Source organism: Athalia rosae, chromosome 6, assembly GCF_917208135.1.
Source record: "Athalia rosae chromosome 6, iyAthRosa1.1, whole genome shotgun sequence".
Lineage (NCBI taxonomy): Eukaryota > Metazoa > Arthropoda > Insecta > Hymenoptera > Athaliidae > Athalia > Athalia rosae.
In genome coordinates this window covers 14,707,184-14,734,104 of record NC_064031.1, presented here as the reverse complement: position 1 = coordinate 14,734,104, position 26,921 = coordinate 14,707,184, and the positions used below count along the sequence as shown (strand labels likewise).

The following is a 26,921-nucleotide window of genomic DNA, read 5'->3' as shown; positions in this document are numbered from 1 at the left end:
TCTATTTTAAACTTTGCAGTCATAGGTGCACGGAAAAGGGTCATCCGGATATTTTCGATGTGAAACGTATCTCGTGCGGACCGTGAGCGAAGGAGGGGCAGTTGGCATCCGTTCAATATTTCATAAAATTTATAATAATATGTCACCAGTTTCTGCGGAGCGCTATAAATATTTTCAAGTCACTAAAATTAAGTCGTTCGAACAGCAAAGCGCGGTATCCGTGGTATAACTACCCAGCCGAATTCTGGTGTCCCCTGATGATTGTCGCATGCGGATAATTGTCCTTGAAATTGAAGTTAAAACATTACGAACGCGTGTAATTCACAGGTTCCATGAAGCCAGATTACCAAAATCGGGTAGATTTTTTTTTCTGCTTTTTTTATTTCTTGAAAATCGAGGAACGAACGACGACCCGAACCGCAGTTGCCTTTCGAACGAACTGTTCACACTCTCGGTGCGAAAAGAATGAATTCAGCTGCGAATAAAAATGAGGATAGAAAGATGAAAGATGCGTACGCGAGATCGGCCATTGGCGAACGAATGATTTCGTGAATCACGACGTGTGCCGCGGAGTCGACTCCGCGGAGAGAAGCTCGTACAAAAAGCTTTTCGGGTGATTGATATGTTTGCGGCTACGTTCTCATGATTGTGAATCTTTATCGGGCATCATGAGGAATCACTCCGAATACAAACGAAACAGATAAGCGATATACAGCTTCGATCATTCTTCGGACGATACGAAAACTTGTCCGACGTTGTGCGGGTGAATTATTTTCCAATGCAGCTGTACGACTTTTTCTCTACTTTCTCAATCAAGCAAATGCGTGGAACGAGTGTTGCTCGCGGAGTGTTTTATTTCCGGAAACGTTTCACGCTGCTGAAGCAAAAAAAAAAAGAAACGTTTAAATATTCCGTTAGATTTTTTATCGTACCTCGACATCGATCGGTCGGCGCTAGAATACATACATTTCATAGTTGTTCGGATGCGGTGTACGTTGGATTCAAAATATGGCTCTAATTGAAAAGAGGGGGGTGGGGGGTGGAATATTCTTCGGTATCCACACGTGCGTATATCTATATTATGCGTATTTGTTAACAGGTATGGGGGAGCTGTTTACCTATTTCCTCGCAGACGGGGGCTAACAACGAAGGAGTGTAGAAGTCTCTCTGTCGGGGGGGTTGTAATTACACAACGCAACCCGGTGGTGGTACACTGGAAAGAGGAAGAGGGAGAACAACGGGTTTTAACCCGACCAAGAACTACCCTTGCGGTCGTTGCCAAATATCACCAGACCAGTTTCGTGAGTAGGTGGATACGATGGTACAATACACGTATAACGTTCTCCTACCCCACCCTGGCTCCCCCTCCTCCCCCTCCTCCCGCTCCCTTCAACCCCTGCAGCGGAGCAACAGAAGCAACAACGCCCGCACGAAACGACAAAGCACTTTGGAGATATGTGCATGTATATGAGAGCCAGAATTCTCCGCTGTGAGTGGTAAGGAGGATCAGAATTCTGATGCTTCGTAGCGTACAACCGGTGTCGTAATTCCGAGGGCTAGTAGACGTGGTTACGAGATTCCGTTAATTAAGTCCCTTCAAGGGAATTAATTATTCAGATTTATATTGTTCGCCCCATCCTCGATGCTCGAGCTTAGGCGTCGTGAACGATATTTAAGACGTTCGTGGCGTATCTCGCGATCCGAACGAGATGCGGAAAATCACGAGAGGGATGAACATCCGAACGAATCGGAGGCCTGGATGTAAATGGATGCCGGATCGGTGTATGGAAGAGTCGAGAGAAACGTCTTTTTCATTGGTCAAGGTATAAGATACCTGCAAAGATACTTGTCACAATTGTAGCTTTATGTTTCAGAGTTAGAAGGTGGTACCCTCGGATCGCATGGAAATCACAGCAGAAAGGAAGGAGGGAGGCGAACGTAGGAGGAATCCCAATGTAAGAAAGACGATAATTTTTTCGTTAAAAATACAATGATTGAAATTTTCCATTTTCGTCGGTTTCGACGCACTTTCCGGTTAGGATTGTAGTCGAAGTCGCGCATTATCCTCTAGTTCTTTGTATTTATCTTTATCCCCGATGTTTTGTGTCCTCGGTTTCATTTCCTTTTTTTTTTTGGCTTTATTTTATTCAGTTTTTTTTTTTTTTCTTTCTTTTCCATCGCTTTGTTCTACGCGTTGCGAGGTAACCCACGTCGAATGTGTGTAGAGTTCGATTGTCGAGTATAACGATTTTCCTGCTTTTCTTGCCTCGGAATCTTTTGATCCAGAAGATTGCCCGAGGATCAGAAAACATCCCAGATGCTGTATCTCGTCAAAAACGTGCCTCGCTTTTGTTTCGTTCTAAGAAGGCACAGGGCGAACAAGGTTTCGCTTCAGTTTTCCTTCCGTTTTCGCGTCTCTGTGATCCACATCTCTCGGATAGCTGTATAATCATTTACTGAAAACAGCGTTTCGCCCTTCAACAATAAATCAGATTTCACCGTGCCGAGTTACCGGGAGAAACGAAACCCACCTCACCCCGAGTAAGGGGGACTGCGTAACGTCCGGTAAAACGAATTGCTAATCTTCCAAATGTCAGGATATTAAAAAACATTCTTCTACCTTATGTGAAAGTAATTCTTCAAAGGTTGTGTCTTCTTTATTTGTGTGCTTATTGTTTTTTTCTTTTCAATCACTTTCTGGGGACGAAACCGAGCAAAGGAGGAGCAAGTGCGGTACTCGTTTCATAAAATTGAACGAACGTTCGCGAGCTGTCATTTATTTTCAATTACATTCGTATACGAGTAGGAAGATTCCGATATCTTTATTTGAAATTATCACTCGACGACGAAGTGAAATAAATATCTACGTGTAAATTCCGGTACGCGATTTTAATGGAATAGGAGCCGATGTATCGAACTTCATCGCCGTCAAGGAATTTCTGGTTTTCCGTTCATTTCTTCTCTCCTTTTTGTTTTTCTTCCTTTTTTTTTTTTTCATCGAAACGTGACGTTGGAGGAACCTCCATCTCCCGCGGAGTCTTTTTCTCATGCATTTACCTGGTTTTTCCATTTCCTCCATGCTTCTTCTAGCTCTAAATAATTTAACATTTTTCCCGAATCAATCCCGGGAAATGTACCTCGTATATGGATATATACCCAAGGAACTAAATTGAACTGATACGTTCTCCCTTCCTCGTCCATTTTTTTTTTCTTTTTCCTCATACCTATCCTCGACTATCCCGGTTCCTCTACTTTTCGGGGTGGTTTTCGGGTATATTTCAGACCATGCGTACGCCAAAAATACGCACCGCATGTGAGATTACTCGTGAAGAACCAAAAAAAAAATTCGATTTTTCAGCAAAAAATAAATCACTGTTTCAATTGGGTTTAATATGCTTTTCTGACGTATTTTGACCTCAGGAATCCGAATCCGGAAGAAAAATTAATCTATCTCTAAAATTGACCGAGTTATCGCCAATTTTCAGCTTTTTGGGGTCAAAAATTAAAAATTGATTTTTTAGTATAATTAAATGTAATTTGAGCTCAGGAATCCGAATCCGGAAGAAAAATTGATCTATCTGCAAAAATGACCGAGTTATCCCCATTTTTATGCGATTTTTGGCATAAATTTGAGGATATCTCGAAGGGAAAAAATCGTAGCTCAATTTGGACGACGGATTCGTGTTCCTGAGGTCAAAATACATAAGAAAAGTGCCATACGATCAATTTTAAAAAATAAAAATTTTTGATCAAAATTTGAGATTTTTCCAAGGGGTACCCCTTACGATTTTTTCAAATTTTGGCTAAAAATTTTTATTTTTTAAAATTGATCGTATGGCACTTTTCTTATGTATTTTGACCTCAGGAACACGAATCCGCTGTCCAAATTGAGCCACGATTTTTTCCCTTCGAGATATCCTCAAATTTATGCCAAAAATCGCATAAAAATGGGGATAACTCGGTTATTTTTGCAGATAGATCAATTTTTCTTTCGGATTTGAATTCCTGGGCTCAAAATACACAATAATACCATATAAAAAAAAATATTTTTTTTCGACCCAAAATTGACAAAATTTCAAGGGGTACCACTTTGAATTTTTTCAAATTTTAGGCCAAAAATGAAGTACCTATCTTCCAAATCTATTAAAGGACACTTTTCTTACGTATTATGACCCTAGGAACACGAATCCGTCAGTCAAATTCAGCTACGAATTTTTTTCATCGAGATATCCTTGATTTTTTGCGTTTCGTATCGAAAACTATAACTCGATCAATCGTATGGGAAAATTGGTTTTAAGAATAGGGCAAGAATCTAGCTGAAATTTTCGTTTCATCTGTAAGCTCTCCCCCTACCCCTTCCCCCTCTCTATTCCTTAACACCGTGTGAGATAAAGTAACGAGAGAAAAGGAGAGTAACAAAAAAATTACTCCAACAATCGCGTTTCGTCGGTCTTCTTTCTCCTATTTTTTTCTTCATCTCTACGGATCTTGAATTCAGACCCAAAATTGAACGGCATTAGGTATGCGGAGCTTCTGAATTTTTATAAGCTTGCACAGCATTTGGTTTACGGTAGGGTGTGTCGTCTCGCGTACTCGGTAAGGGGAAAAAAAATATTTACCTTCGCCTAAAATCACGAATACCCATCACGCGTGACTCTAGTGTTCGAATAACTTATACATGTAGATCGAATTGTGCGCGACTCGATTTTACTTCATTCTTCAAATTGCGTCAATAACGATCGAGCAACGAAGAAACGCGAAAGGTAAGACGGGGTGTCGATCGATACTTATAAGTTTGACAATCGCCGCTTCGCGTATCGTCGATGTCAGTTGTTCGCACTAATGGATTATAGTATGGGTAATTAATCTAATTTTCTCTCTCTCTCTCTCTTTCTCTCGCTCTCAATCTGTTTGTTTGGTGTGGGTGTAAGAGGATAACGGACAATGAGAACACCCCCGACGATAACTTACGCCTTGGGCAAGCGGCTAACTGGCGCGTCTACGAAAAGCGATACAACGGATCAAGGATGACACATCCACACAAGGGGACCGACTGTCCGGTAAATTGAGTTGGGCGACCGTCCGTCCGTCCGTCCGTTCGTTCGTCTTCCCTTATTTTCTACCCGTACACCCTATACGCCGCACACCCCACGCACCACCCCCTTCGACCCAACTCTTGTCTTCCTAGGATAGGCCCTTTCGCTGCGGTCCATCCGTATACCGGTAGTTTCGCAAACCAGACAAGGCCAGATTAGCTCGGACCCGCGTCCCATTTGTCTCGTGCGAAACGAAAGATAGCCAGAGTTGAATTTCCGAGAACCCTGACGGGGATAGTCAAACGTTTGCCCGGACCGATTCCTTTCTCTTTTCAAAAACCTGGAGCGTTTCACCCCTTCATTCGTTCACTTGCATGAAAGCGAAAAATATTTTTTTCCCGATAATCATAGCGAGGCAATTTTTTCTCTACCTCGTCGCGGAGATCGGCCGGCGTACCGTACTCTTTAATGGTACATTATTCCCTGGAATATTATGCGCGGCCTTAGATTCTAACCCCGTGTGACCTGATAGCTGCGGTATAATTTGGTTGCGTCAACACGCGAGCTTAATCATTTGCCTTGGTGCGGCAACGCCGAGGCGCACTCCCACCCGTTTCGTTGGGTACAATCGATATAATAGTTAGATCCAGGGCGTTATGGGCTTCCAAACCGCATTAATGACACGCTGCACTTGGTCGCATCGACCCGTCGTCGTAGAGTCCTTATACCGGCGCCCAACGCTTCAACAAATCCCATCAGCACCGCGTTAAATTCCCCGATTCGGATTTCCATTCAATCCAGAATTTCTGCTCATATTTTTATCCCCTGTTGTAGGTATTATACCCTGAACGCGCGTCACGTTAAACGGGGATAAATTCATCCATCGAAGAAAGATCAAAGTGGAAGCCAACGTCCCATTCGGGATACACGACTGGAGTTGGCTGACTCTTTATTCGAACTACAGCTAACTGCATAAATTTTCCCTGAAAACTAATCGATATCCAGTTTCCCATGGGGAGAGAAAATTCTCATAGGGAAATAAACGCCCCGAATTCGAGGACAATACACGAAGACTGTTATTTATTTATTTTTCAAAGTAAATTTCGCGAAAAGCATATTTCAAGATGCGGGAAAGTAATATGCGGGCCCACCACGTCCCCCGTTACCAGCTTTTGTGCGGTACGTTTGAATGTTTTTTGTCGTTTTTTTTTTTTTTTTCTGTCTCGGTTCTTTCGGTGTACAGTGACAGAAAAGTGAGGGCGTCATTGAGTAGCGCGATCGCGAAAGTTGGAAAACTCTTCTTCACGCTACTGCAACGCTCAGCTCGTTGAAAATCGGTTCGATAAGTAGGGTGAACTTTCCGCTTATCACCGCCTCGATAAGTTAGCTTTCCACCCTCTACATGCGGCTCTTCTTCTCCCGTTCAGATTTCTCTAGTTTCCTCTATCCTTTAGTCGAGATCTTCCTTCAACGTCGTCCTGCAGATAACGCGCGAGGCTTCCGACCGCGATATCAAATCGTGCTTTTTAGTCCGGTTTTGCCGCGAGCATGATGTACCGTGGGAATGAAACCTGCGGAGTTTGTGGTTTGAAAACGAGTTGCTAATACTCTATTGACAGCTCGTTCTTAAAGGAAAAATGGCCGACCGCTTGTGAACGATAACGTTTCCACTGGAAGTTGAAAGTCGTCAAACTTTTCACACTCGTATATTCGTATTTTTACAAACACTCGCGTACATCGGGGTAGGTAGGTAATCATCATCTCGTCTAGACGATGACGGATTCTAGGAGTCGTTTGAAAAAAAATATAAAATATACATCGCGTGCGGAAGCAATAGGTTTTTTTTTTTTTTTCTTTCACAGGGGGGTTTTTTCTTACAACGTCTGGACCTTTCCAATTTTTCATCTTGCCCACAGGTATATTTAAGTAGGTGTACGTGTGCACGAGCCGGGTATCCACCGGTATTATTTATGCATCCTTATCCCGCTGCAGGATTCCCGGCTAAAGCGAACCCCATAAATTTTTTTGCCTAATCACGGGTGTTTCTACCTTACAACTGGCAAATAACTTGAAGTAAATAACGATGTACGTATATTTTATTCATGAAGTTTTGCACGTAGCCGCGCCTAGACCAATATTTTTCTAAAATAGCAGAAAAAAGGGGCGTCCCCCTTGCCCCCGTACGTGTTGCCGTCAGAATTCGCGTGCGTCTGGTAAGACTCCGTGATGTCATTAATCCCGAGTTTCGTAATGAAAAACCTCGTGACTCGTAATAATGGAGCCTTCGCCGCAGTGCGGTTAAGTTTTACCAACTTTAGATTGGCTAATTTATGAAATACGTCAGCTGTGAGATGTTGATTTCGCGGTTATATATATTCCATTCCAGTTTAAAAATCAAGCGATCAAATTTTCATGCCTTCCAAAATCTTGCACAATTTTCAAATCAGCTAGACAATCGGACCCTCTAATTTTGACTGGGAAAATTTCGTCTTCCTTTTTCAACCCCCTCCCATGAAACAGGCGCTACACATACCGCTGAAGTTATATGTACGCGGGTACGTTGTACATATGTACATATGTACCGGAGTAGGTATATTTCAAGGGAGTCAAAGCGCGAGACGTACGCGTTTTTATGGCAGCCACAATACATGTCTGAAATCTTTTACGACAGTTAACATTCCACTCGAGTAAAGTTTAACAGGATTTTTATAAAATCGAGTGGCTACAGTGTGCTTTGCTGTAGATCGTGCCGCAAAGTATTATACTTATAGAAAGTAGAGTTTTCCAGTGAAATTTTTCCAAACTAAACATCTAGCGAGCCAAGGAACTCGACGCTCCGATCGCCGCGCAGTTTGCGCAGTCTACTCGATCCGAAAACTTCGGTCGCAAGATATTTCAAGATCTCGAGAGTTTCCGGCGAAACATACCGATAAAGTTGCAATAAGCTATAGGCGGTTAGACCGGCAGATGAAGAGGTAAAGATAAAATTATATTTCGACCATTTCGCAGTGTAAGTGTGTGTGTATACACATGTATGTAATGTGTATACGGAACAAATTAACTCCCATCAACGGGGTCGGTACCCCGAAACTGTTTCCAAGTAGAAGGTAAACTGCTACGTTAATGTTCGCGGACGACGATAAACGCGGTGAGACTTGTACGAGAACCCGAAACCCTCGTACCCCTTGCCCTCTGACCTCCGTCCTCTGTCCTCTGTCCTCCGTCGACTCGAGGCTCCCGGTGTCCTCCCTTCGCGTTACTCTCTCAGGGAAAATCAGCCTCGCCGTACCGGGATCATTAGGCCCCCCGCGCACGTGCGCGATGTACACTTAACCGCTAACTGTATCGTTGAAATCTCTCGTCTAATACGTACACACCCCCAAATTGTTCTTACGAGCTTTGGAGCAATTTTTCGAGCGAGGTGAAACAAAAAAGAATTGAAAAAATTTGCTCGCCGGCCCCCCTATGCTCGGGTCGAAAGTGATCGGGTAACTTTGCCGAAGAATAGAGGAAAAAAAATTGACGAAATCACGCGCGTGACCATTTTTTTGCGAGTCGCGGACGCCGCGGCTTAATTAAGGGCTACGTTTGCCGCTTGGGACTCGATTGACGTAAAGTTACCGATTTTTTTTGCATCAAAAATTGAAACTTTGACTCGGTTGAGGTTCCGAGTTTCTTTTCTCTTCGACCCCCCGGAGCTTACGGCTTGCTGAATCGTTGATGAAAAAGGACTCTGTAAAAAAAACCCATCTCGCAATTAATAAACTAATTTAAACTTTGAGCAAATTGAAAGATTTTTACTTGAAAATTTCAACCGTCAATTCGACTGTGATCCAGTGAAAGCAAAAAAACCACCGATCAAGAAATACTACGGTGATTTTTTTTTTCTTCTCTCTTCGGTTTTACTTCTTTTGATCCCTTATTCCAAGTTGAACCAATACTGTAGATATACCGCGCCACTTAATCAGACTTTTTATCGTTGTAATTAAAAAATCAGAACTAGGAAATTATGCGGGAGATAGGGGTGCGAAAAATTCCGTTGCCAAAAAAAAAACGAAACAAGCCAAAAAATGTGACATCGATTTTTGTATTCCGAACGAGTTGAGAGACGTAAATTTGTGTACCCGAAATGTCCCCGGAGTCGCGGAGGAGTTTCGATCTTTCAGTCGAAGGTCACAACTTCTAAATTCTCACGGGATACCCGCGGGTCCTTTTGCTCGGGAGATGGTCGTGAATTGGCAAGCACGTGACCTTCCTTTCTGGCGTATACACATCCACCCACCCGGGCGTCCTGCGGAAGGACGGAGGGATAACGCCGCCAGTGAGATGGTTTCTCGTTGAACGATAGGGCAGAGTGCGTCTCTATCATCAGTGCCCTCCCGAGATGATCATTTGCATTACCCCGGAGAAGAAGAAGACGAGGGAATGAGAGAGAAAAAAAGGGAGAGAGAGAGAGAGGAGAAAGCTGAGGTAAGCTGCCACGGGGAGCGAAGGGAGGAGAAACATCGTGGCCTGAATTCAGCACCAACGATGAAAGGAAACGCAACAAAAGCTCCTTTCGAGAGTGGAAAACGTAACGCGTGTGTATGTATCGCGGGGTGTACATACGTGTGTACACCGTGTGTATCCGTACACAGGGCACAGTGATGAAAATATAGGCCGCTGGGGAAGGGTGGTTTGTGACCACCGCGTACGGGCGATTCGCCCCGATACCTTCGTCGTCCTCGCAGAGTCCTCTCCTCGTTATCATTGAGATTACGGAGATGATCGTCTCATTCGTCGTTTGGTAATCGTAACCAGATTAAATTCGGCATCGAGTTGCTCGCGGTAAAGGAAGATTTCGGTGAATCCTGGAGGATTCTTCTCATATCTTTCCGAATAACCGCGCGCGAAGGAAAATCGCGGAATAATAATCCCTCGTTTTTGATTTTCAGAATTTATTAAACCGCGGGAGTGTAGAAATATGAAAAAAACTTGGGGGGGGGGGGGGGGGGGGGGGTGGGGTGGGGGGGGGGGGGAAAAAAAGTTGCTTACCCAACAGGGTTGGTTTTACATCAAAACGTTATGTGTGTACCCGTGTAACTCGACGTTGCGGAGATGCAGACGTAGCCTTTTTCCCCAAAAGACCTCTGACGCGGTACCGCGTAATTATCTCTTCAAAATTTTCAATCATAAAACTTTGCATGTGTACGCCCACATAATATCTAAAAATATTTATGCTCGGGACGAGCGCCTTGGAAATAATTTGTAAAATAGTAGAGTTCGCGAAGTAATTAAAAATATTAAATAGAAATGGAAGAAAAAAAGATTTAAACAAAAAAAAAAAAAGGTAGAACAAACTAATAAACGACTGTGAATATTTACTCTATTCTCGCTCTGCTTAACGTGTGTGCTATAAACAATTTCATGGCGTTAATAAAGTTCTATTCACGTTCGTATAACTCGGCGAACAAGGTATTATTATAAACGGGTCATTAACGAGGTTGGTAAGAAATTAGAATTAAAGCAAAGGAATATTTCTTTTACGTTTAATCCACCTTGTTTATCGTGATGAAAATATTTTTTATTTTCACCTCCCTCGGTTTCAATATTTCCTTTTTCATTTTTCATCTTTTGTTGGCGTCTCTGCAGTTTTCTTCCCACTCTTATCTTTCACATTTCTAAAACCGGCAGCCTCAGAACTCCAGCTCCGAGTATAACGATCGGGACCTACTGTAATCATCGTCGCGATGCTCAGCACGGATCATAAAATACCCAAAAAAAAGAAGAAGAAATGAAAACTTGCACCGCGTTTATTTTTATTAAAAGCAAAAAAGTTTTTTTCACGAATCTACGGCGAGAAAAAATCTGGGGCCGAGACGACGCAAGATTTTTCAGCAGTTTTTAACGAAACAAAATATAATCAGAAAGAAATTCGAAAGTCGTTGAAAAATTTTTACCTGCAAGACAATCCGGTACAGTTGCAGAAATTACACGACGCTCCAGATTGATTCAGCACCTGGAACAAGCGTACGGTGAAAAACAATTAGCCCGCATAAAAGTAATCGTGTAATCAGCTAAATTACGCCTCGGTCTCGACGTATAATTTTGGTATATCGTCTCGAATCCACACGAAACTTTGCGCACATGCCACCGCAAAAGCTGCGGAGCACGCGGGCGGCCCCTTCACCTTGAAATATTATTTCGCCTCTCTTTTTGCAATATGTATGAGAGTTCGTTGCGGTATGTGGTACGCGAGCTCATTGTGTTCCCGCCTACATTTTAAACGAAGGTATACATATACGAACCGCGGCGAAATTCGCGAATTATTGGGGGCGGCGATAATTTTGCTTGGGAAAAAAAAAAAATTTGAATGGACGAAAAATTGAAACAGAGAGAAAATGCGTGGGTTAAAGAAAACGAGAACAGCGATAGTAGTAGGTGGTGGATTTAATCGAATTTTGATTTCGATAGCGGTCCCAGCTCACGGTGGGAACGGAATCGAATCAATCGGAACGTCTGGCAAAGACAGAAGGGACGAGTGCGGGTCGAATTGACCGCGGATCGCCTTAGAGGGACAGAAATCATTAAAGCATCGCTTTGAGAGAGCGAATCGCTGCAGGAACCGTTGAACCGTAAAAATACAGCCAACAATGAGAAAGCGCGAGCCCCGTAGCGAAAAACTAAAATGAAAATATATGGTAAAACAAGAGGGACTGGAGTTAAAAAAAAAAAACTACAAACACGTACACACGTAGCTTTATTGCCTTCCCAATGTATCTATCGACCTCAAAGTAGCGAACCTCTTTTCCACCCGTGTTTCGCGCGTGGTTTTGGCAAGCCCACAAAGAGAAACCGCTGAAAAGAATTCACGTGCGATTCGCTACGTATGAAAAATAATAATAGCGCGTACAAAAACTCTAAAAACAATACGAGAAATCATCGTCAATTTTTTAAATGCAGACGAACGACCAGAAAATTATTCAATTTCAAAAAGAGGATATCTGGCCGAGTCTCTCGATGCTAGAAATTTTTTCGGACGGATTGAAATCGGAATAAATTCCAATAGGATCATCCACGTAAGACGTTGCGTTAAATTATTCGACGAAATATAAACCTAACTGCGATCGGGCGACCTGTTGAAACATCCGTTCACGGTAATAAACACGTATATATACACACACAGCCATCCATAAAACGTAGCCAGAACCGAATGCCAAAATAATTAATATCGCCGGTCGTAACCTTACAGCGAAATCCGGTATCCATATTTTTATCATAATGTAGGATTATCCCTCCATAATTTACGACTGCATCTGTTACGCGGTTGTAAAAACTGTGTGCAGCATGAGGTATATGGAAATTTATACGGTGCAGTCCATGAAAGTGTGTTAGCGGATGTACCGAGCACGTGTAGGTATACGCGGTAGTTACCTCGAGGTTTACACGCGATGCTGGAAGGAAACATCTACGCGACACGCGTCCACGAATTCGGTGTTTCGATTCAACGATTATTCCCATGTCAACGATAAAATTGATGGTACGCCGACCACACCCTGGGGTATCATTTATTAACCAGCGGGCAAACAATTATCGTCGATCGCCGTTTGTATCGGCGGATGCAGGCGTGTAGCGTAGCTGCGATACGCAAAGGAAAAACGAGGAATGAAAGAAAAAACGATATTTCGATACCGGGCGCGTATCGCGGCTAACAAACTCCCGTTCGCTGTTTGTACGTATGCCGTATTAACTGCTGCACGTCGATCCCCGACAAACTATTACCATTTCTTTAACAAGGCCGAAGCGTTTTCCATGCGGCACCGCCGAACCCGACCCTCTCCGATCGATCACTCAGGAATTAATCGAGAAACTGAACTACAACGCGAACGTACACCCCATTGATCGATCGGTCGTAGCCGAATTGGAAATTGTAATTCGATAAAAAAAATTTTCTTCAAATAAATAAACTTGAAGAACAAATACAGTATCGCATAGCGAAGATCACCTCGCAGGTGTCAGTAATTTATAATTCTATTTTTATTTATTTGTTAATTTTTTTCGTTCGGGAAAGATCGACGTCACTCTCCACATTTTTTCGATTCGTTTCTTTTCTATTTTTTTTTTCTCACCCCCTTCGCTTTGCGGGATAAAAGTCGCTCGAGGTTTGAATTAAATTTGATATTCATTCACACGGTTGAATATGTATGCCGGACACGTCGACGCCTTGTCTTATTCTTTCGGACAATTTCTGAAAAAAAATTTCACCCTTCTACCCATCAGACTAACTTTGAAATCCTGAAGAAGAAACCAAAAATAATGAACGACTCGCGAAAAAATTTTTAGCGTTGCAAATTTCTTTGTTTCTTCGAGTAAATGAGCAGTTAAGAAAATGAACGTGTATTCATACTCGTAATATCTTCTACTGTACATGCATTGAATTAAATTTACCGATAACTTTTTCAGAAATAAGAGATACTCATTTCTTTTGGGAGTATTTTTTCTTTCTTTCTCTTCTCTTAGAAACCGCGGGATGGTTACAACGTCCTCATTGAAGCGGAGGATCGTTCATCCCACGTCAATTTGGGAGGAGAGAATTGCATTAAAAGGCGATTCGATCTACGGGAAATCTGTTTTATGTTACGAATAAGTCCGGGGTATCTACAGGAACGGGTATTACCTATTTTCCCAATTAGTTCCGCATTGATCCCGTTAAGCTCTTGGACATGAAACCATGACATTGGAAGAATTTATCATCGTCATCCGCGGAATCCTGGAGCATTTTATGTCCGGAATTCACCCCCGTTCCCCCGCCCCTTTTGTAAATCGAATTTATTTTCTCCTCTTTACTTCATTCATTTATTTATTTCTCTCATTTCTATACTCTCGCCGTTAGAACTTTGAACCGCAGCTTTATTGTCCGGAAACAAAAATAAAGCTGAGTACAACAGCGATTGCGGTAACTACGAGTATTGCCATTGCCGCCGCTGCCGCTGCCGCTGCTGCTGCTGCTGCTGCTGCAGTTACTGCCAAGTAAACTCTCAACTATAATAAATGTTGCACACCTACGGGCAACTGATATTCGCTATGTAGGAACCAGCGTATAAAATCCACCTGCAGCTTCCCATTAACCGGAATAAAATTGTCGACTGAATACATGCGGTTCGTGAAGAGGAATTCACTTCATTTTTGTATAATTTGTTGATCCTCGTTTTTCCTTCCATATTCATCTTCTTCTTTTTCCGTTCATTTTCAAAGTAAAACTTTGTAATTTCAGGTCGAACGGTAGAGGGTAGCTACGATTTTCAACCTTTCGCTTTACGCGTAGCCGCGATATCAAATTTTAATAAACGTCAGAAGAATTTTGAATTTCTCTCTACGTTTCATTTTATTGTACTATTTTTTTTTTTTTTTTTTGCCATCGGTATTAGAATAGGTGGAATCGATAACCTAGAATAACCAATTTTCTTTTTGTTTCACCCCGTCACCGAGTCGGAGAAACTCTTTTGAAATTAATTGGAATGGTTGAAATAACACGTGCTTGACAATTGATCCAATTTTCCGTTAGATATAAATCATGTTTGAGTACGGTAAGAACTTTTACACCCCGCAAGCTCTGTTTACATTTGATTTGTTCGAATCGAACGGAATATATGTATCGTCAGTTGTATTATTCAATGGTTAGTCACGCTCTGATTACACCGCGAATTTTTAATCAGAGTTCTACTTTCGTTCATCTTCTCTCTGTTTTTTTTTTTTTCTTTCTTTCTGTTTTTTTCGTTACAATTTATTGTTTTCGGCTTTTTCTTTCCGTCATTCCATGTCACCAGATTTCAGGCGCACAACTTTCATTTATCATCGCATCTGTTATTACTCCGGATAAAACGTCGACCGAATAGCTGGAAAAATTAATCATGTAGCTGGTGCATCGGTCGATTCGGAGGACATTTTCTGCATACGCCCAATTCGAATTTAATTAAGCGATGGCGAGGTTCATCGGGATTACCCGAGAGGTTTTAACAATTTGAAGTCCGTGTTTATAGCTGTACGTATATATATATCGCGGAGGTTATACACCCCCGAGAAACCCGGGAAAGTATAAAGTTTTCATCCCCGTGAAAAGTTTATATCGAAAAGTTTTATTTGTTTGATCTCTGCACGGCGTAATTAAATTTCAAAGCAGAACTGTTTTCTGTCCCCATAGGATCTGCCGTTCGGCGCGTCTGCACGGCAAATGGCAATATAGCGTTAAAAATACCCCACTTTATTAACAACGAGTAAACGAAAAACTATTTTGCAGTTATTAAATACGCTCGATCTTTTTTCTTTCGGAATTCCCTGCGGAGTTCCAGCGAAGTTTCGATAAGGTTGAAATTTTATCCATATGTACCACCTACATACGTTCGACAGCACGAATATAACTTCCTAAGAAATTTCAAGTAAGGATTGACGAGAGTAGGCTAATTTTCTGCAGCAGCAGCGAAAAATTCAAAGGCTTATGATTGATATTTGAAAAATCGATTTCCGTTCCACGCGTCAAAAACGCTCACTGATTAATTTTTATAAAAACGAACAGCTGCCGCGTCATCTGCACCTTTGCCGAAGGGTGAAAAGATCGACGTTGAAATTACGAAGTAAATTAAGAAGGTTTGATTTTTTCCGCTTGTATAATCTATTTGCGACTCGACCCTTCGTTTTGTTTTTCAAAGCTTTACCAAGAAACTCGAGGGACTTACGTTAAGAATTCTAAATCAGCTTTACTTCTCGTATTCTGCGCGGAAACACCCTGGGGATAAAAAAAAAAGAAAAAAGGAAACAAAGAGAAAAGGAAAAATTTCTAAAAACGACTCGTGAAACGAATCGCTCTCTTGTCATACGATTTTTAATCCGAATCGGTCACTTTACATATTCTTTTTACTCAACACGTCTCCTCGGTCGATGTATAAAAAATAAATAGAAAATTGAATCAAAGTCGTATAAATGAAATAAACAAGACGAAGAACGAAAGCTCCGATGCAGGTGCACAAGGTGAATCCGCACATTATAAATTGCACAGACCGGAGCGAACCTTTTTCTTTTCCTCCGAAATCTTAGCCATTAATCTTCTTTCCGTTCATCCCTTAAGGAACTGCAGCTGGGACAGGCGATCTCGGTAAACGTATAAAACGAAATAGAAAAAAAAAAAAAAATGGGAATCGTCATTTGTAGGAATTGAAACCGGTGTAAGCATCGGGATATCATCGGCGTATCCATCGAACCTCGTTATGTATGTACGTTTCGCAGATGTGTCACGGGGCGACAAGGGTTTGGTGTATAGAATTTTCTGAATCGAAGGGCTTGAGAATTTTACATTATCCGGGAAGTTGACGATCTTCGCCAAGGGAGAAGGATCAGCGTGGCGGCTTGCTAATTGCGTCAGGCTGTTAGTCGCCTTCGCTGCAGCGACACGGGGTCGGAAAATGTTGAGCGTAACTAGAGAAGGGGAAAATGGAGATCGAGAAGGGTGAGAAACTCGGTACGCGACGAAAGGAACGAGAGGGTAAGAGACCCGCGAGACGAGGAGAGGGATGAAGAGGGACAGAGAGAGAGAAAACGGCAATGTTATTACTCTGTATAGACAACTCGCTTTATACAATTACACTCTACAGTGTCGGTACGGTTAAGAACAGCTCCGTTATAGACTGACAGATTTCCTGGGAAAAGTCTCACCGCGATACAAGCGATAACAGAAACGTCTTTCAACCCTTGAGCCCCGTCAAAACGCGGAAAAAAATGAAGGTATTAAAAAAATATTCCATTATCTTTCACTCATCATCCCCAAGCGGACGATGTAATATCGGTTTTATCCCAACTTGATCCGTTCAGAATTATCAAAAGGAGAGAATCAATTTTTCTTCTATCTCCGGTATGTTTTTTTTTTTTCTTTTGTTTTTTTCAGATGGAGAAAGACGTAACTTTTTTTCACGACGGTCATGTCAATGGAACACGAAACTCAATCGAAAGCTGCTGCTGCTGCTGTTGCTGCTGCTGCTGATGCGCGTAGCTCGAGAATTGTTTCGACGATTGAATAAATTTTCCAAACTTTTGCCGCCCGCCGCACTATGCGAGGGGAAGATTTTTTTTTTTTTCCTTTTACACCGCAGAGGGAACGCCGTTATTTCAACGAGTGTTAAACCCTCTCGGTGGTTCAATAAAAATAAACAGGGCGTAGGCGTGAAGAGATACCTAAATTTGATACGTTATGTGCATAATATTTCGCGTTACAATTGGCGTGAAGAAATTTAAAATTACCACGGAAGATTGACTTCAACGTTCGAAATGACGCTCGTAGAGGTGACCCTCGAGAAATTATTCCTTGCGAACTCGAAATCTGACTAATATACGGATATTTTTTATTATATCCAGAAAGCGGCGAAGTATCCCCTCGGTGAAACGGCACGTAACTAAACGTCTGATAGCGTCGTTTCAAATTTGACAAAACTTTGTCCTCGCAATACGCAATTTGCTATCTAGAAACGACAGAAAAAGCCGATACTCAGCCTCGCGTATACCCGATTCTCTCGAGTTAGATCTCAATTCCCTCCCTCCCTCCCTCGGTTTATCCGCATCTCATTTACCTTTTTTTCCATTCTTCTTTCTCCGGTTCTTTTTCTTTTTTTTTCTTTTGCGCCGGGGTAATGAGTTACCGGTAATAAAGAGGGGTCGTTACAACCCCCTCACTTTTCTACCAGTACGTAAAGGAACGTTAACAATATCATGGAATAATTACGAAGTGGTTGCAGATATCGAGCGAAACCATAAACTCTGTTTATCAGAGTTGCCTACCGGATATTCGCTAATGCACGGAAATGTGGCATCCGTAAATCTCCGGTTAGGTGAGAAGGGTATAGGTGTAATTTCTCTGTACCTTCTTGACCTCGTCTAGCTCATTCGATATCCTAATCCCCGCGGTCATCCTCCTCTCGCCGTTCGAAATTTAATCGCTATAATTATGCGCGTGTTTTTCACATGGATAAAAATTAGAAGACCATCTTCCGCTCCCCATTTTTCGACTCCGGGGTCAAAACGCTTGTCCCTCGGGACGAGCCGTGCTAATGAAGTTGATCGACAAGTGTAGCGTGTTAAATTAAGTTTAAATTAACAATTGAATCATCGATTACCCTTGCAACTTTCGACATCCGAATAGATCGTGCGGATCCCATGAATATTTGACGTACGAATCGAAAAAATTGAAAATAATCTTAGAGAAAAGAGAGGAATTAGACGAAAAAATGGAAGGGGGTCGGTACGCACCGCGTAATAAATTCGAGCGGAAGCAATCCGAGCCACAATTAAACGCGTAGCTTTTGAAGACAGTGGAGAGAGGAGAGAGGAGAGAGGAGAAAAGAGAGAGTGAGTTAAACAGCGGGAGTATGTCAGTCCCGAGTTACAAGGAAGCTTTAAATACCGCGCGTAGTACTTGAAATTCTGAGAGAGTGAAGCGCGTGAAAATGACCGTGTATAATGTTAGGAGAGAACGAGGCGATGGTTAAAGAAAATTAAAGAGAACTCTCGAAAAATCAAGGGGAAAAACGTTCTCCGTTCTACCTTTAAACGTTCAAGTGCGCAGGGCCCTGAAGAGTGGTTAGGACCCGCTGGCGAAGTGGTAGGTAATTTATATCGAAACGAGTCCCGAGCTCGACTTCCGGATCATTTCGAATCCAGACGCAGAGGTCACGAGAGCAACTTCCTGTCACCTACCTACCCGCCCTAAAACGACAGCCGTTTCTCACTGACGATACCGCATGGAACAATTCGATCCAAACGCGTCATTAAGCAAAGGGGTTCCTTTTAGCCCCGAGCTCGACGTACAACGGCAGCTCACCTATACCCCCCTCCGATATTCGACGACAGCTGCGACTTTTCCCACCGTAGAAATTTTTCACAACGATCATCGAACACCGGCGAATACGTGCCGCGAGTTTACTCAACCGGTAAATTCGTACCGAATTATGGTCTGCTCTAGGTGATCAAAGATTCTTTTAACATTCGAATCGTCCGATTCTTGAAACACAGTTGGTACTTTTTTACCTCCCCACGAATACGCAAATGAACCGCTCCATCTTTTTCGTTGATTTCGAAATTTATTCGGTTTATTTTATTTTCTCTCTTTGCATAACGAGAAGGACATGAAAATTAGGTAAAATTGAACGTTACCCGACACATCCGAGGACCGAGGCACTTCGTGCTATGAAAAATGAAAAGAGGAGAAAAAAAGAAAGAAAAAAATTAAGCAAATAAGAATGCAAAAACAGCGTAGCCGTTCTCCGTCGCCAGAAACGAACCCTTGCTGTTTATGTCGTCATAACTTATGTTCTCATCCCCGTCTGGCATGTTCCTGACCTCCCCGTTCTTCCCGCAGGATCCGCGCGTCTACTCACTTCATGTGGGAATATTCCCACAATATCTGGAGCACAAAGAAGAGCCTTGCAAAATATTGTCAGGTTTTATCTTCGTCAGAGAAAAACGAGAAAAAAAAAAAAATGAATAAATAAGTTGAGAGGAAAAAAAAGTACGAAAGTATGTAGAGGAAGTCGGAACGCAGGGCAGGATTCCTCAGCTTCTGCTTTCCTCCTTTTTCCCACGTCTATTTTTTTTTTTTTTATACGCGGGGCGAGAAGGAGACGAGGAAAAATTCGTGTCAAGTTTTTATTCTCCTTGTTCATTTTTTTTTTTCTCCTTTTTGTTTTTTTTTATTCACCTAGGTACACGACTAGGAAAAGATTTTAGCTACTCGCACAGACGTACGGCTCGAGTCGAGATAAAATTTGAAATGGATTCCGATTCAAGATTCAAGATTTTACAAAAAGTGCTCTCTCTACGATTGACGTCTCGATCCACGTCGCGGATGCCGTCGTTGGGCATGTCGATACCAGAAAGAGCTTTGGCGGGAAGTGTAAGATGTGTCGAATTTTCAACAAAGCGGTCGGAATACCTTTTGTTTCTGCAGTATAAATGTATCTACCGAGAGTATACATTTACTGCTTTATCCGCGTTTCCTTTTTTCTATTTTTATTCCTCTTCCTGCCTCACGATACTCGGCACTTCGCGTAGACGCGGAGAAAAATTCCGGAGACGTGAAAATCTTATGGAAATAAAGTGAACCACATTCCACTCGTGAAGTTGAAGAAAGCAATGAGAGTAACGATAATTCGGTGGAAAAAATCTATTTGCAACTGTTTGCGTATAAATTTTCGTCACTTTGGTAATCCGCGTCGAAAAAAAGCGCGCTAATTCGCGTTCCCAATCGAAAGAATCAAAGATTCGAGTCTCCGGATCTCTCCTTATTCCCTCCCCTTTTCATAAAAAGTTCTGAAAAAGGGAGATAGGAACGAGGCTCGGGATTATCATTCGAGTCCTTTCAACCCCTGCCGTGAAATACTCAAAGGAAAAGAATTTTTTTTTATTTCTCAGGAACCGTGCTTTATCGATGATATGATCAATGTCAACACAAAGAAGAGTATCAGCTGTGCAGTTCGCTGCTTCAGTTTTCACGGATCGTAGAATTTCAAGATTCAACGAGAACGAGGACGAATAAATTTTTACATCGATCTTATCTCTCAAAGGGGTTTCAAAAGAATTCCTCGCAAGTTTTACGAATTTTTATTTACCGCGGTCCATTCACGTGAAACGCACGTGGCCAGAGTAATTATTTTCCTCTAAACTTGGAGAGAATGTCACCTTAATTAGTACCGTCGAGATATTTCGTTTCCTCGATTTTCGGAGTGGGATTCGAAAAGCTTTTGGAGTTAAAGATACTGCGATGAAAAAATCCCATTCTCTTTCTTTGGAGTTGAGGGCGAAGAAAAAATATCTTCGGCCACTCAACTCGCCGTACATGGATGGTAATTTTAGTTTTTTCTTTGCTTGATTTTCCGTCAAATCATTGCGACCCCGACTACTATATATTATCCCCCCTGCAAAACTTTAACTCCTGTAATAGGTCAATATACATACAGTATATTCAGCTACCGAGAAGGGGTGGACTAGGTAATTTTTTGCAATTTAAAACTTAGCACGAACAAAAGTTTTCATTCCCATCAACAGAGTTTTGCAAGCTGCCAAACTTTTACCAACGATGATGAGCACGGCACGTATAGCTACGCGATATATATAATATTTTTGATCAAGCCCCCAATCGATTTAACAATAATTCTTCGACCGCCGATCTTTTTTCAAAACCACGAGCTTCGCTTCATTTTTTCATTTATTTTTAATCGAAGAAAGAAAAAAAGAAAATTGAGGAGGATCGAGTTATTTTTCAAAGGCCACGAAGGAATTTCTGTTCGGGAATTCAGAGAAAATGGTAAACTGGAAATTTTCAACGTAAGCATCAACGATTGAATATAAATAATTCTCTGGCAATAAAAACCATCGTTTCATTTTTGGCCCTCTTGTATAATATTTTGCTTATGCAACCGATAGATTATACTTTGAGATGAATACAGGCTCGAATGATTGACGACCCGAGCAGCCACTCTTCGCCGTCGTGCTTATAGGTGGGTTGTGTTACTATACGTACAATATGTATACGTATATACGCCCCTCACAAAATAGGTATATGTATACCAGAAATCCGATTGGTGGTTGATAACTTTGAGGAACGTGACGTTGAATTTCTGTGCCTCCAGCTGCATAAATTATATTCGAAAAAAAAAAAATAATACGTATACCTGCACCACAACGATAATACACCCCTTGTATTTTAGTGTTATAAGACCCTGCGTGCCTCGATTTATTTTCAACGACGACGCCGCAACTGTTTTCGTTTCTCTTGTCGTTGGCGAGGGGGTGAGAAGCCCGAAAAAAAAATGTATCAAGGGATAGCGGAGTGGCAATTAACATCCGAGGCGTATTATTTTCGGCGTCAATTTTCAAACGACGTACAAGGCGTGTGAATTGAAATCCGAGTTTCCTCAAATCCGTTGACTACAATTTTCGAATAATCGTATAAATTGAGTCGGTCTAGCTTCCGTTACAATTCCGTAATATTTCGTAGAGCGATGCAGTCGTGTCGTAGGAGGATCACGAATACCGGAAGGAAGTTTTCAAAACTCGGGGAACCTCGTGCATCGAAGGTGGATGTCGGCTATCCTTCCTCTTCCTTTCGAACCGGTCTTAACCCAGCTTCGCATAAAAGCACTTGCCCCTTTCGCGCAAGACACTTTCGGAATGGCTAAGCAGCCCGTTGGCGCAATACGGGGGATTACGGTGGTGTACGCCGACTCTCGGGAGGTGTGCGAAGATACCCCGATTCTCCATCTCTTTCCATCTTTACACCCCCAAACCCGACTCACCACCCTCCTCTCCACCCTTCGCTTCCCCCCCCCCCCCCCCCGAGTCTTCCACCCTCTCCATTCCGCTCTCTCTACCACCCTCTACCACCCTCTCTCTCTCTCTCTCTCGCTCGTTCGTTTTCCAACCCCCTAAAGCTTTGTACGTCCGATGTGTATCGTTTGTACACACAACCGTCTACGTACGGACACCGAGTTCATGCGGCTACTGGGTAATGGATGCCCCAATGTTGTGTTCCCTTTTCCTGTTAGGTGGTCCATAAGGTGCCTTGTAACGCGTCCTTAAGTGGCTAAAGGGATGCTGCGGCTGCTGCTTCTTGATACCGCTGCTGTGGGCACCCTTCGATCACGAGATTCCCTCTTTCGCGTCACGTGACGTAGATACAGTGTAGAGAGAAAATTATCCATTACGATCGCGACAACGTGGAGGTTTGGGAGCAAAAGAAAAAATCGTACGTAGTGAATATAGGTCGGTCGCCATTAGGGAGTCAATGTGGTGTGTCATTAAGGTAAACAGTTCGTCGAATAGCGAGGCCAATTATTACGCCGAAAGTTTTTCGTCAGTCTGCCCGGCACCCCTCTCTCCCTCGCTTTCTCTGATGCTTTTTATGTCCGTTGTACCATTGAAATAATAATCTCTCCGAGATGATGGCAAACTTTGGGCAACATCGCAACTCACTCTCTCTCTTTCTCTGTCTTTCTCTCTTGGTAAACTCTGAAATGATCGACCATTACCTTAATTCAAGTAGCGACTCCGAGGGTGCGTTTTTTTATAATAAGATGCACCGGGCTCAAAGCTTTCACTTTAGATAATACCGGATAAAAAGGTGAGAAAAAAACTCCGCGAAGAATTGATGGACCGGTAACTGCATAGAGGATCAAATGATCGGGGGAAGAAAGAATTTCATTTTTTTTTTTCATATTACAAATACGTATTTTTTTGATTTCATCTAGGAAATTATAAGGGTAACGAGGCATTTATTCAAGTCCATGAAAATCCACGCCGAATATTTTTTTTTTGTCAATCATCTCGAGGGGCTAATTGATCTCATTTCAAAGATCCAAGCAAAATGTTTGGCTTGGGGGTAATCGTCCTTCGGAGTGCCCTCGTTGGTATTTTCCCATTGATACGTTATGGAGTACAAACGGATGGAAATAAATTATTAGATAACCTGCAGGAATGATGCCCGGGGGAAGATTTCCCGAAACGTCCCGGCGTAGTGCTGTTGGTAAATAATATACGGTGCGACATCAATTTCTAATGGGAGAGGGTGGAGTTGGTTTATGGGGTTATTAATCCGCGAGGAATCTCGCCGACCTGTACGTCATATTCATGACATTCATAGGTATTATTACTTGTAAAAATTTGTTACTGAAAATAAACACGTGCAATAACGTGGGTACGTAAAGCTCGGAAGCTCCGAAGGTGAATCCGAACGACGCTGCTCGCGAATGAGTATAATAACAATATCGAAAATAACACGCTTCGTTATTATTCACAATCGCATAGTTCGTACGGTACGAAGGGGGGATGATTTTCGCGTTAAAACTCATGGACGCGCCCCGTTTTTTTTTGTTTTTTTTTTGAAAATTTTTTCTGTCCTTTTTTTTAAATTTTTTGTCACGATAATTTCGGTACTCACCTTTCGCTGCTAGTATTAGGTGATCGTTAACCCTTTTTATCACCGTCAAACACCGAACCATTCGCAAGCGCTTCAAGATTCACCAGAATTAATTGCGACCGTTCGGTTATTTTTTTTATTTTCCCTCTTTTTTTTTTTTGCAAATATTTCTTCACATCATTGGTGGGGATTTGAACAATTCATCGTCGAAGAGCACAGCAGTGACGATAATGAAGAATAATTGTTACGAAGACACACTGCACGGGATGAACGCGCGACGATATTCCAAGATCGGTTCCACCGATTCCTCTGAGAGAACTGGCGTTTTTTTTTTTTTTTTTTTACTTTTTTGGTTTTTGGCGACGCTGATGCACCGCGACAACGACGAACAGTTTTCGGAGACCCTCTTCACCGGACAACAACAGGGTTAACATCAACAATAACAACAACAACAATAACAAGTCAAATTTTGTCCAAGTTTCACGTTTTTTCTTATCCTCCCTCCTCCCCCATTCTTTTTCTACCTTTTTCAACGGATGTTAGTCTTAGTTACTAGGAATTTCGTAACGGAATGCGAACGAAGGCCGAATGCACCTGCAGGTCTCTTCGCCTTTAACTCTCTCTCTCCCTATCAGACTCGATCCCTTGCTATTGCGGTTGGGATTCTGCCACCGCCCTCGCCCTCGCTGACGAGACTCGGGTGGATCGACGGCTACGGCGCCGTCGCGCTTCCACGCGCAAACTCCGCACCCCCGATATCATCACCCCGACGGTGGTGGTGGTCCGGTCCATTCCTGGGTTCTCCGTTTCCCCGGAGCACGGCGGTCGCGACGTCGAGATGGCTGTGCAGGTATTTCACGACCGGTAGCTTAAAAATGTAATGAAACATTTAGGGAGCTTTTAAACGCTCTTTCCCTCGTCTTACTTCGGTATCAACAATTTTCTACCCCACGTTTTTTTTATTTTCATAATTTATTTCTCATTCGCTCCCTTCATCCTCGGCTCTCCTTCGACCGACTCAAGATCGACGCAGGCTCTGGGGTGGTTTTATGCACACGTACCTCACGCACGGAACCTCCGCCACCCTGGGGGTGAGTTGAGGCTATTTAACTAATTGGGATGTGATTGGCCGGTATTTGTCGATGGCACTCGAGAGACGGGGGTGGTAACGATGTTCGATTTTACCCGGCAAGTTTCCATAATGAAAAACTATTACAATTTCACCGACTCGTCGTCCTTCGTCAGAATACTATGTCTTCGAAACTATGAAATAAATTCGCGAGTTCAACGGTTGAAGCTTGCAGACGAAAGTTCATTACTCGGTAACCAACGATGTCCGAAAATCGACGCAGTAGATGGCATACATATTATATGTGTGGGAATAGGATGTATAAGTTTAGGCATCGAGTTATGTACACCGAGTAAAATTTTTAAGCGCGCTTCCTCCCCAAACCCACATAGGGTTCCGGCCAGCTTCTCGACAATGCAGATTCAATTAAAATCTCAACCGGAAAAGTTTTCCAATCAAACTAGGACGAGCAGCAGCCTCACTACACCCCCCCTCGTTCCCCTTTTTCGAGCTCGCCACATTCGCCTCGAAAGACGCAAAGAGAAACTGCGGCCGATAGACCTACACGGACGGAAAGAGAGCCGAACAAATGTTCGATTAAACAAGTGACTTTGCCCTTTTTAACTCTATTTTCACTTACTCCAAACCCCCAAGAGCCCCGGAAAACCGACCCCAATATCGCGCTCTCCGAAGACCACCGAAATAGTTTAAACTTGACGGATAATTTTACAGACGATAAAAAAAAAAACAGAAAGTGTGCACGACGTACATTTTCTGCCCTTGGGATTGGCTCCGGTGGTTTTTTGACAAGCGGGTTGCAAGTCGTGAATAACTTTACGACAAAGTTCAAACCTTTACCGCCGAGGCACAAAATGGAAATAAAATATTCAACGCAACCCGAAAATCTCCCAAACTTGGTGAGCAACGTCACGCAAAGAATCAAGATTCGCGCCATCCTATCCTAGCATTATACTAATTTCTCAGACGAAGATAATCCACTCCGAAAAAGAATTTTCGCATCGGTAGGTGAACGTTATTCTGCAGAAAAAAATTCATTACCGTTTGATCGAGATTATCAAATTGTTCACCCTCTTCTACCTTTTCTGTCTAAAGGAAATATCTTGTTCCAGTTTCATCCACATAAAATCGTATCCATCGTCAGACCAGATCGAGTTTCGAATGAAAATTTGTTTCGTACCCAAATTAGATTATTTTCAAGTATCAATTAGGTGCTCGAATTAGAAAGTAATTGCTTTTATCAAAATTAGCATCGTTCAAGACAGCAGCCAAGTTTCGATTTCTATTATCTGATTATCTCTTTTGAAAAGCACCTAATTTCGGAATGTTCAGCGATGAAATTCGGCCTCAACGATTCCTGTTCTTCGAAGGTGTACTCGATACGATTCGCCAGCATTATCTGAGCCGGCGAACCAATTCCAGGTAATACAAAAAATATTTCATTAGGGCCACCGATTTTCTAATCGAAGCACTTACCGGGGTTTAAAAAGTACTCAATTTTCGTACACTCCCGAAATTTCCTTTCATTTATTTTCTGGTCCGTTCGGTTAACGGCGGTATAAATTGCGAGGTATTCGCAGTCGGGCGTCCTCAGCGGGGAAGTTCGCTGTACTCGTACTTACTTAGCCGCATCACTTCCGGTTACTTACATTCGCAACCGGTTATTTTACTTCATGCAGAAGCCGATGAAAAGTCTGGCGTGAAAAAATTCACCAGGAGATTTTAGCGGCGTGTATAGTTCACCGGGGTGATTCGTAACGCGTACAACTTAAAATGTCGCATCCAGTCGTACGTTTTCAAGGGTTCAGAACTCGTTAATTAACTGTACAAGGTACGCGTCCAGGGTCATGCGATTCAAAAAGTGCTT

The 26,921-nt window shown here is 42.5% G+C and overlaps 2 protein-coding genes across 7 annotated transcripts in view; one reads left to right on the top strand and one right to left on the bottom strand.

Moving 5' to 3' along the window:
- LOC105692170 (acetylcholine receptor subunit alpha-like) overlaps nt 1-24,609 on the bottom strand; it is a 55,328-nt gene extending 30,719 nt beyond the window's left edge. The window contains exons 1-2 of the mRNA XM_012411199.3: nt 23,989-24,609; nt 10,976-11,034 (exon numbers count right to left, since the gene is read on the bottom strand). The gene's annotated coding sequence lies outside the window, so the exon portion shown is untranslated. The remainder of the gene's footprint in view (nt 1-10,975; nt 11,035-23,988) is intronic.
- The window catches only part of LOC105692142 (dynein regulatory complex protein 9), a 61,737-nt gene that overhangs the window by 26,250 nt on the left and 8,566 nt on the right, over nt 1-26,921 (top strand). For 4 of the 6 annotated variants that reach the window (XR_007278931.1, XM_048656980.1, XM_048656977.1 and 1 more), the window contains exons 2-3: nt 1,100-1,305; nt 1,875-1,955. Coding sequence is in view for 5 of the 6 variants with exons in the window: in XM_048656980.1 (XP_048512937.1) it covers nt 1,902-1,955 (54 nt within the window). In the remaining variant the exon portion in view is untranslated. Of the gene's footprint in view, nt 1-1,099; nt 1,306-1,874; nt 1,956-24,697; nt 24,818-24,990; nt 25,059-26,921 lie in introns of those variants that run through there. The other 2 variants (XM_048656978.1, XM_048656981.1) reach the window with 2 other exon arrangements.